The following is a 12,158-nucleotide window of genomic DNA, read 5'->3' on the forward strand; positions in this document are numbered from 1 at the left end:
TATGTGCGCACCGCAAGCAGGGCTTGTTCTTTTAATTAATAATATTGATTTTTAAAAGAAAAGTGCATTTAGAAAATAAAATCTGAAGTCAGTTAGTGTTTGACCCCTCCTTGGGTTCAGTGTCATGTTTATAGTCGTCGAATGAACCATTAAAAAATGATGGTGGATGATTTGGATTTCCAACCAACCACTTCAGTGAATTCACTTTATCCGAATTCACTGTATTGAGTATTCTGTTAGTAGAGCTTTTAGATGGTTTGTTCTTGATTGCAACACTTGACAGATGTTGTGTTATCACAAGAACATAATTTTCCAACGTAATACACGGTAGAACGAAAATCAAATCTGGGTGGGTTTGAGATTCAAATTAACAACTTTGCACAAGGCTAGCTCAAACACTACATGCTATATAAACTAGTAATCTTGTTTTTTTTAGTTAAATACATGTCTTAGAAAGTAGTTTATTAAAATGTCTTTTCAGCGCATGTAAATACTTAAAATAAAAATAAAATTAAAAGAAATAATTAGTTTTAAGAGTTGACTCCTATCAAATTTACTTTCAAGACTAAAATTGAATATTATAATGGATTTTATCTGTACGTATAATTGACTTTCTAAATTTGACCATTGTTTTTTTATCCCGTTTTACAATTACAGATCAACAAGAAGGAATTTTATGTCTTATGCATATGCGGAGTTAATGGTTACTAAATTTCCTACTTTACCAATACCATGGACTAGGTATTGAACCGTTACCGCAAAGAATTTAGCAAATACTGCCCGCGAGTCTTCACTGAAACGCACAGATACAAGCACACTAGTTATTAGTTAATATTTAGAAATGGATGAAAATTGCAAATTTTGCTCTAAACATTCTACAGTCTCTTTAGCATGATCATGCATTATCATTATGGTAAGGGCATTTCGATTGATTATTGCCATCTTTAAGGTTAAGATTTTAGAATATATTTCCAATAAGATAAAATATTATTCAACTATTACAACATGAAATTTAGCAACATAAAAAAGGATAGGATTAAAGCTTAGTACGTGAATACTAAACACTATACCTCAAATATTTTGAAGTGTATTCAGAATACGCTGTAGTTCATCTACAACGTTTTTCATATCCATACGATGATGTGGAGAATCCATAGAACATGATACTCCAATCTTGATTGTTGAAGCCAAACATTCCTTTATTTTCTCTACATTTATTTCTTTACTTTCATTCTCTTGATAAGTGTGTACAATTTTAGCATCAATAACATTTGTTACATGGTCCGGCAAGGCCATTGGAAGCAAATTGATGAAGGTTAAGGTCTTCGTTAAAGATATCATCAGTCGGTTTTTTCCCAGTCATCACCTCGAGTAATAAAATTCCAAAACTATAGACATCCCCGCTACTTGTTATCTGAGTTCCGAGACCATACTCTGCAAATTATAAGCAATTACTTTTAAAAGGTAGCAATACAAGTAAATATCAATGTGAATGAATATAAGAGCTTTACCAGGAGCAAGGTAACCAATTGTTCCTCCAATCATGGTTGAGCTGTTTTGGTATGAAGTTGTTTCTAGAAAGCGAGCTAAGCCAAAGTCCCCTATATGAGCTACCATGTCATCATCAAGTAGAATGTTGTTAGGCTTCAAGGCACCATGAACAACGGTTGGTATGCAATGATTGTGAATGTAATCAAGTGCACATGCTACGTCCATAAGAATATTTATTATTTGGAGAAGATATAGACTTGATTTACTTTCACTTGAGTGCAACCAATCATGTAAACCCATTGGGCATGAACTCGTATACTAAAGCTTTGAAAGCATTTCCTTGAAAGTCTACACTTGAACATAAAGTTATTACCCTCAACACATTCCTGTGTCGAATGTTTCCTCATAAAACTTCTTTGAGCTCCTTGGTTTTCAAGATGCAGAACTTTGATTGCAACAAATATATCATAATCTTCATTAAGGCTTCCTTTATAAACAGAACTAAAACCACCAGTTCCAATCAAATTGGCTTCAGAGAACCCATTTGTAGCCTTGAAAAGCTTTTGGTAGGAAACTTTCAAGAACCGATTGCTCTCTGATGATGACTGAGATAGTTGTCTCTTGCTTACACAAAACACATGATAAACATATCATGGGAGGATGCAACTATAATGACTATTATAAACAAAGGGAACATTTTTGTTTGGTTTTTTACCTCCTTACTGACATCTAGGTAACCCTAATTCAACAAAGCCTCTTATTCCCCAAAACAGAGAATCCAAGCATTGGTACTTCACCCTCAAAATCATTATGACAAGTTTAAACTTTTTAACTTCAATTGTTTCAAAAAGTTTGGAATTTGTCCTGATAAATTATTATAAGAAATATCAAGGAGTAACAGTCCTTTCAATGAACTTACATCATACCTTGAAATAAGTTTCCTCTAAGAAACAATCCTGTGAGGCTACCACAATCACCAAGGCTACTAGTGTTGGGTTTCAACGGTGGTTCGGAACGAAAACGGTCAACTTATTTTAACCCGTTTTAGTTAATTATTTTCGTTTCAATAAATATTAATCAATATTAATATATACCTTTAAACGAACAATAAAACGCAGCAGAAAGTTAAACGATTAAACGACCCAAAAACCCGAAAACCCAACACCTGGATCCGATTACGACAATACGAGCACGATAAACAATAATAAACAACCATAGATTAGTTTTCGATATACCTCGGTTATCGGACGACACACCGCGAGCTAACGAAAAAGAAGCTAGACGTTGACACAACAACAACCAACAGCAACTCCGGCGAGTCTGATGGCGGTGGCGGCGGCTGACAGCGACGGTGACGGTGGCTGGACAGCAGACGGCGACGGCGGAGCTCGGTAAGCAGGTGGACAGCAACAACAGAACCCAACAGTGACCACTATTCGCCGGAATCCAAGTCGCCGGAAAAACGGGACCACCGGAATCACCAAACGAACGCCGGAAAACTTGCAGTGAGACTGCCGGAAGCTTGTATAGGGTGTTGGTGGTGGTTCCGGTGATTATCGGACAGTGGGTGGTGGTTGACAGCTTGGGGCGGTTTTCCGGTGGCCGGAAAACGGCGCCGGAATGTATATATATGGTGGCTAGGGTTTTTTGTTGTTCATGATGTTAAGCACATCATATGCATATATATAGTATACTATATATGGATATGTTTTAGGGTTTATCATCTTTAATCCATTGGGCTTAAAGCCCAATTACAAACTCAAAGCCTAAACCATTATCCATTGCATTTAATTGAATGTGTCGGGCCCAAATAACGTTTAATTGGGTTTACGTGTTTCGTTACCCCGGTGTAACTCATACCGGGTCACATCGAGTCGGTCGCGTTGACTTGACCCGAACCGACCATTAAATCCAACAACTAGGAATGTGTCCTGATAAATTGTTGTATGATAAATCCAAATTAGTCAACATCTTTAGGTATCCCACCTCTGTTGGAAGTGAACCAAACAAGTTGTTTTGAGAAAGATTTAAAAAGTTTTGGATAAAGATGAAAGTTGAAGAAGTTTTGCAGGTATTTTGCCATTAAGGCTATTGTCATCAAGGTATAACTCTAATAAACGACGGCAATTTCCAAGGCTTGATGGAATAACCCCTTCCAACTTGTTTGAAGATAAAGAAAGCGTGAGCAACGATGATAAGTTCCCTATAGCATAAGGAATTCTTCCTACAAGTTGGTTTTTGTCTAACCTAACAACTTGTATGTTTTCAAGGTTACCAATGGTCGAGGGGATGTTTCCCGTGAAACGATTGTTTGCTAAATGTAAGCTACTCACGCCAACTAAATTGTCGATTGATATAGGGATGTTTCCATGTAGTTGATTTTGTGCTAAAGATAAGTAATGGAGTTGATTAGAAAGATTACCTATAGATCCGGGGAGGACTCCTTGAAAATTGGAAATAGAAATATCTAAAATCTCTAATTTGGTGCAATTTTTCAAAGAATCGATAAACCCCATTTCATCAGCATCTTTGCTTCCAAAGTTGTTCAAACCTATGCTTATAAAATACATATCTCTTAGCTTTGAAAAGTCGATTGTTAACTTCCCACTAAAATTGTTCACATTCATTTGGAGATTACTTAATCTTAAACAATTAGAAATGGATGGTGGAAGAGGTCCGGTTAGTTGGTTACCCCATAACCAAAGGGAAACAAGTTGTGGGAACATTGCACCAAAGGCTAAAGGAAGACTGCCTGTTAGTTGGTTATTGGTCATGTGAATATGAGTTAGGAGTGAAAGGTTATAAAAGGGAGTGATAGTTCCGGATAAATTAGAACGACTACAAACAATTTGTTCTAAATTTTTCCAACGGCTTAAGGTGTGTGGAATGCTTCCACCCAAAGGATTTCCAAAAGTACCAAATATTTTCATTGATGTGATGTTTCCTAAGGAAGGCGGGATTCCACCGGTTAACATATTATATTGAAGGAAAAGAAAAGAAAGTTTGGAGAGGAAACTGATCTCCTTGGGTATGCTTCCAACTAGCTCGTTATTTGCAAGACCAACATGTACAAGGTTAAAACAACTAGATATGTTAGTTGGAATGACCCCGTTGAATTTATTCTTGTGCAAATAAAGAGCACGTAGCCTAGATAGACGACCGAGCTCATTAGGGATGGCTCCTTGAAAAATGTTATTCGAAAGATAAATAACATTGAGGAAGCTAAGGTTCCCTACATGAGGAGACAACGAGCCTTCTAGACCTTGCGAGGCCAGTCGCAACATAGTCACCCTTCTATGTCGCTTCCCACATGTAACACCAGTCCAGTCACAGAAATGAAGCGAACCATTCCATGAGGCTAGAGATCCATATGGATCTTGAGTGATCATCGACTTAATCTTCAACAAAGCATGAAGACCTGTCTCATTTCCGCCGTAGGAAGATGAGAGAGTGGTGAGAATTAGAAAGATAAGAACATAAAAGAGGAAATGAGTAGGAGAGAGAGATGATTTGCACTTGGAGTTCATTTTTTTGAAATAAACTTAAAGATCACAAGGATAATCATCGACATTTTATGCATTCAGTGATCTATAAATGCTGGCTGTTCTGATATTTTCCGGTCGTCGTCAGATGAATTATTGAATTTAATTCCATTAATGTCTTCCTTATCACCTACACCTAAAACATTGATTACAGACGTCACACTCAAACTCAAAAATATCTTGAAAATATTATTTATTTATAATGTGTTATTTCAAAAGGGTAATAACTTTAAAATTGTTGATCATTCCAGCCTTGACCGGGTGGTAAAGGGTTTTGCCTTTAAGAGTAAACGTTAGGGTTCAAAATCTAGCATTGGAGTAGATTTTGTCTTGGGAAAGTTTAGAAATAAGAGTTGGGATTAGATGAGTGTGTATAACTGTTAAAAAAAACTTTAAAGCTGTCAACAATGCCTACCTCAAATGGTTGAGGTGAGGTACCGAAAGACTTTATTTACAAAGAGAAATGTCTTGGGTTTAAGTTTCATCTATGAAAAGGTTGAGGCAATACCCATAATGTTTTCTTACCTATGATGAGTTTTCTCCGAATGGTGTTCTTCGAGTCAGGAGTGATGTGGCGAACTGATGTACAGGTTTCTTTCCAGAGGCCTGACAGTATAACACTCCATGGTTCCACACTTAGAAAATGAAGATGATCGGGTGGACTAGTGACTCGTCAATAATTCAAATGACTGTTAAAAAAAACTTCAAAATCGAAGACAGTGCATTTAATGGCCAAAACATTTTAAAGGGAAAAATTCCCAAAATGTCCCCTTAATATATAGAAATAGATTCCCTATTTGTCCCCTGTAGTTTTAGTTTCCAAAATTGTCCCCAATCGATCGCGTTGTCGGCAACCTCTTTGATATTTCCATGGACATATTAGCAAACTAATTGAAAAAGAGGCATGATCGTAATCAGTCGTCGGCGATGTGTTATCTAGGCTATCCTGTCGTCGACGGTATGTTATTCCCAACCTATCACGTCCCCTGATTGCTCTTTAATTATATCTAGTCGTCTCCCACTATGTTAGTAGTAGACCACGTCGTCTTCACCTTATGTTAGTAGATCAGGTCATCTTCACCTTATGTTGGTAGTGGATCTATTATTAACGTAAGGCACAAGGCCAAGACGTACAACGAGAGTATTGATTTAATATCATTAAGTTACACCTTGGGAAAGAATGTTGTGAAAATAAATCTTACATGTATTTCTTAGGTGTTTAACTAAGTCATTTGAATTTTACATTATTAAGCATATATATTTTTATACTTAGATTATCACATGCATATTTTTATGTGTTCATCAAGTTTAGAACATCAATTCAGATTGAAAACTTTAGCTCCTAGCTATTATATATATATATTCATGTTAAGAAAGTCATTTAGCTTGAACAGCATGTTTAAGTTGAACTTTTGTTGAAGTTGAACTGAAATTCTTCAATTTTCAGACATTAGCCAGTTAATACAACCATATACATCTAATTACTAACTATAAACCGTCGGTCAAAGTTAAGCTTTAAAAAGATTAAGGTTAAGTATGTACATGAAGTTAAATAAAATTGTTGATAACATGATTACAATAATAAATATAATTATTGCAAAGAAAAAGCATGTGCCATTTTTTTCTTGCAAATCCTAAAAATTGAGTTGATATACATTATTATTTTATGTATAAATAACAAAATTTCCCGGAGACAACTATAACTAATTAGTATTTTTTTTCAATTAATCTTCAAGTTTAATCAGACCTTGTAATTAGCAACCAGAACTCAGAAGAACCTATAGTACATATAAATAAACTGAAATATGCAAAAGCAAAAATAAGTAAATAAATAAAAGATAAAAAAAACACTCATCACCTATTAAGTGTGGTATGCAGATTCCCATTAGCATCCTAAGGCTATGTGTAGTGGAGGGGCTACAATTGGGGGCGAATTGTGACACGTAACGCCCAGTCAGCAAAATGGGCGAATTTGTTTTTGATGTGTAATGGTGTAGGAGCTACAAGTTGGGCCCACAATATCTTTTTTTATTATTTTCTTTTTATAATTAAACTAATTAAATAAAAACCAATTTATTTAAATAATTAAATAAAATGCATTAAAATTAAAAAGAAATACAAAAAAAATACATAATTAAAAAAAATACATAACTAAAAATATAAAAAAACATATAGCTCGGTTGGCGTACATGTTTAGGTTCGGGTCGGGAAATTGAAACAGTTAGCTCGGTTAGTTTAGGTTCATCGGGTTCCATTGTAAGTTCACGTTCGGTTGGTTTTGCGAACCATGGTGTTGACCGAAAGAAGAGAATGGGTGGGTTGGTTCGGGTTATTTCTATGATTCATTTTGCATATACATATATATACACACACACATATATACATATACATATAAATATACGTATACATATACACATATATATATATATGACACAACATATATACATATACATATATACACACACACATAGGCTACAAATATAATATAATATATATATATGTATATATATAAAACAAACTAGTAATATAATAATAATAATAATAAAAACAATCTTTATTTTTCTTACAAACTAAGATCCGAGATCCGAGTGTTGTTTGTGATTTCCGCTAGCTAACAACACGGATTGATCCGAGTAAAGTTGTTAGATCCATCCAAAGAGGACCTACACTTAACGAGTAGGTTAGTTAAAGCTCTACTGTCTAACTGACAGTGACTTGATTAAGTAACTAGCAAACCCTTCTCCACAACAACCAACCTAAGAGAAGTTAAAGACTTGTTGACTTAGTAAACGACGTGTTACTCAAGATGTTTATCTCATTAATTCACATTAAAAATATGACGACGTCTTAATTAGGATGTTTATTTCAATAATTCATCATGAAAATATGAATTTTAAACACCACAGCCACAAGAGGGATAAAGTCTTGTTGACTTAGAAAATATGAGATTTGTGGAGATGCAATTATTGCATTGTCTTGACTACTATCATTTCACAGGAGACGGCCGGCCTATTTGCACTTCAGCTCACTGACGACGAAATTAAACATTCAAAATTTGACTATAAAAGGCCAACAATTGTTTCACTTTAATCACTCCCAAAAATGAATTCAAAACAACCAATTGTTTGCTTATTATCTTCCCCTCCTACTCATTTCCTACTTTTCGTTCTTACTATATCTCTAACTTTCACGATCATCACAACTTCATATGGAGGCGGAAATGAGACTGATTATCACGCTTTGCTCAAGATCAAGTCAATGGTCACTCAAGATCCACATGGTGTTCTAACCTCATGGAACGGTTCCCTTCATTTCTGTGAGTGGACTGGTGTAACGTGTGGGAAGCGGCATAGAAGAGTGACTAGTGTTGTACTTGAGTCACAAGGTCTACAAGGCTCCTTATCTCCTCATGCAGGGAACCTCAGCTTCCTCCACCGTCTTTCTCTTGCTAACAACAGCTTTCAAGGAGTTATCCCTTATGAACTCGGCCGTCTTTCCAGACTACGTTTCCTTTATTTGTACCAAAACGGATTTAGCGGAGTTATTCCAGCTAACATATCTCGTTGTTTTAACCTTGAAGCTCTTGGTCTCTCCTATAACGAGCTAGTTGGAACCATACCCAAAGAGATAAGTTTCCTTTCCAAACTCGCTTTTCTTACACTTCATTATAATAAGTTAACTGGTGGAATTCCACCTTCATTAGGGAATATTACATCAATTGAAGTTTTTGCTATTAAAGAAAATCGTTTGCGTGGAAGCATTCCCGACACCCTAGGCCATTGGAAAAGTTTAAGAGAAATTTATGGCAGCCATTGTAATTTATCCGCAACCATCCCTCGTTTCTTTTATAACCTTTCACACTTAACTACTATTAACTTGGCTGATAATCAACTAAGTGGTAGCCTTCCTCCAACCATAATGCTCCCTTCACTTGTCATCCTTCAGTTGTGGGGTAACCAGTTAACTGGACCTCTTCCACCATCCATTTCAAACTGTTCGAGATTGATAGATTTTGAAATGGCAAGGAATAAGCTGAGTGGGAAGTTGACAATCGACTTTGCAAAACTAAAAGATATTGGTTTTATATCCATCGGCTTTAACAACTTTGGAAGCAATGAATCTGACGAAATGAAGTTCATTGATTCTTTAAAAAACCAAACATTAGAGATGCTGGATATTTCTTATTGCAAGTTTCAAGGAGTACTCCCTAGATCAATAGGTAATCTTTCTAGTCAACTCCCTTATTTATATATAGAAGGAAATCATCTACATGGAAGCATCCCTATCTCAATTAGTAATCTGGTTGGCTTGAAAAGGTTATCATTAAGACGTAACCAATTCACAGGAAACATCCCTTCAACCATTGGTAACCTTCTAAATCTAGAATCTGTTTTTTTAAATAGTAACCAACTTTCAGGACTTATTCCTGATGTCATGGGAAACTTATCATCGTTGATCACACTCGATTTATCTTCAAACACATTGGAAGGGGTTATTCCATCAAGCATGGGAAATTGTCATAATCTTATAGAGTTGTACCTTAATGACAACAAACTTGACGGGCAAATACCCGCACAACTTCTTCAACTTGCATCTCTATCCATACAATTGGATCTTTCTCAAAATAATCTATCTGGTTCACTTCCAGCCAACATTGGAGACCTCAAGATGTTGACTGCTTTGGATTTATCTGATAATAATATATCAGGTAATATTCCTAGTAGCCTAGGTGATTGTGGTAGCATGGTATCGTTGTCCCTTAAAGGAAACTTATTTCAAGGTACGATACCACCATCATTTAGTTCTTTGAAAGGATTAATGGAACTAGATATTTCTCGTAACAATTTATCGGGGAAAATTCCTAGTTTTCTAGAACGGCTTAAGCTAGAATATTTGAACTTGTCATATAATAATTTTGAGGGTGAAGTACCAACGGTAGGTGTGTTCGCCAACGAAAGTGCATACTCGGTTTTAGGGAATAGTAGGATCTGTGGTGGTATCTTTGAACTCGGGTTACCAAAATGCGAAGAAACAAAGACACATAAAAAGAAAGTTCCTCTATTCGTATTAATCATTTTGATTGCATCTACACTATTCATCGTAACATGTGTAGCATCCGTTTGGTGTAAGAAGAAAAGAAAGAACCACTCTTCTCAATCGTCAACAAGTGAACAATTCATAAAAGTTTCATACAATCAACTTCTCAAGGCTACCAATGGGTTTTCCCAATCCAATTTGATTGGAAATGGTGGTTTTAGTTCTGTTTATAAAGGGATTCTTTATGAATATGGCAATAGAGTTGTTGCAGTCAAGGTTCTACATCTTCAAAATCAAGGAGCTCAAAGAAGCTTTATTAGGGAGTGTGAAGCATGGCGGAATATTCGACACCGGAATTTACTGAAGATAATAACTTCGTGTTCAGGTGTTGACTTTCAAGGAAATGATTTTAAAGCTTTGGTATATGAACACATGTCTAATGGAAGTTTACATGATTGGTTGCATTCAAGTGAAAGTACGACAATATCGAGACTTAACCTTCTTCAAATAATAAATATTCTTACGGATGTTGCATATGCACTTGATTATCTTCACAATCACTGCATACCAGCCGTGGTTCATGGCGACTTGAAGCCTAGCAACATACTACTCAATGATGATATGGTGGCTCATGTTGGAGATTTCGGTTTAGCTCAACTTATTGGATCTTCATACCCAAACAGCACAACCAACTTTAGAGGAACAATTGGTTATGCTCCTCCAGGTAATACTTATTTATTTATGGACATTTGTATGTACTTTTAGTATATTGCCTATTTTTCTAAAGTAATTGCTTATAAGTTATAGAGTATGGACTCAGCCAGGAAATGACAAGTAGTGGGGATGTCTATAGTTTTGGAATATTATTACTAGAGACGATGACAGGGAAGAAGCCGACCGACGCCATGTTTACTGAAGGCCTTAACCTTCATAAATTTTCTTCCATGGCCTTCCTAGACCATGTAACGGATGTCATTGATGTTAACATTTTAAAGGATTATAAAAGATGGCATGGCTTCAACGATGAAGCAAACACAAAGAAAATAGAGGAATGTGTGGCGGCAACGATCAAGATTGGAGTACTATGCTCTGTGGATTCCCCACCACAACGGATGAATATAGAAAAGGTTGTTCATGAATTGCGGCACGTTCTTGATACACTTCAAAATATTGAGGTACAATGTTTCAACTTTTTTACTTACTGAGAATCGTCATTTGTGATTAAAAGAAATAATCGATATCAAATTGAGTCTTAACATATACAAACCCTTATTAGACCCAAACTAGTAAAGAAAACTAACTAATAAAACCCAAGGTATGTAAGTATGATAATTAACTATACTTACACAAGATTTACACTAACAATGTCCATTACTTTGAAAATAATTTGTATGAATAAGTCAACTAATATAACATTTTTTTGGCTCAAAAAAATATGTGGAGCAAACATTTTGACCACTTTATACATTATATCATTAGTCTAACATTATCACTCCGACTCCATGTTCACATTCTTAATTTCAGGTGTAATACCAAGCTTGCTTGGAGTTGAAGAAACAACACCTAGGAGATTGTTATGTCACCACTACATACTTGTTACTTTGCAAGACGTATTGTTTTGTTGAATTTCATGTTGAGATGTGTATAGTGTTGAAGTTCATATTGTGACAGTTAAACGAAATTGGCGGTGGTGCATATATCTATACTATATATAATGCATCATTTTTATGATATTAAAAAACTAAGAGCATGCAATATAAATGTAAGATACACATGATTATATGTTCATAATTTAATTCCAGTGATGATGTAGTAAACAAAAAAGTCGTAACAAAATATCAAAATAATCAAGAAATATGAGACAGTGCCATGACGTTGGATGCCACGGTAAGACATGGATCAACCGGGTTTTTTAAGCAAGTGATCGTCAGCGTATACTTCATGTATAATTCGAGCATTCGACCATGGATCGTCCTTAAAGGTAATGAGAAGTCAATCATCGACAAAGCTAAGATTAAAATCGATGAAATAACAAGTGATAGAGAAGTACAAGATCATCCAATGAAAAATGATAATTAATTAAATATC

At 35.4% G+C, this 12,158-nt stretch overlaps 2 protein-coding genes across 2 annotated transcripts; one reads left to right on the forward strand and one right to left on the reverse strand.

Annotated features, from left to right (window-relative positions):
• Nucleotides 1-3,518: 3,518 nt before the first annotated feature.
• On the reverse strand, nucleotides 3,519-5,018 carry LOC143529075 (uncharacterized). The gene has a single exon (XM_077024948.1). It carries the CDS (start codon nucleotides 5,016-5,018, stop codon nucleotides 3,519-3,521), a length of 1,500 nt encoding a protein of 499 aa, XP_076881063.1.
• Nucleotides 5,019-8,135: 3,117 nt separating this feature from the next.
• On the forward strand, nucleotides 8,136-11,762 carry LOC143529085 (LRR receptor-like serine/threonine-protein kinase EFR). The gene is made up of 3 exons (XM_077024957.1): nucleotides 8,136-10,794; nucleotides 10,878-11,245; nucleotides 11,595-11,762. The coding sequence occupies exons 1-3, from the start codon at nucleotides 8,136-8,138 to the stop codon at nucleotides 11,598-11,600; spliced, it is 3,033 nt and encodes a 1,010-aa protein (XP_076881072.1). The 3' UTR covers nucleotides 11,601-11,762.
• Nucleotides 11,763-12,158: the final 396 nt, after the last annotated feature.

Source organism: Bidens hawaiensis, unplaced genomic scaffold (assembly GCF_021521415.1).
Source record: "Bidens hawaiensis isolate Kalapana, Puna unplaced genomic scaffold, B.hawaiensis_p1.1 tig00008460_1, whole genome shotgun sequence".
In the NCBI taxonomy this organism is placed as follows: domain Eukaryota; kingdom Viridiplantae; phylum Streptophyta; class Magnoliopsida; order Asterales; family Asteraceae; genus Bidens; species Bidens hawaiensis.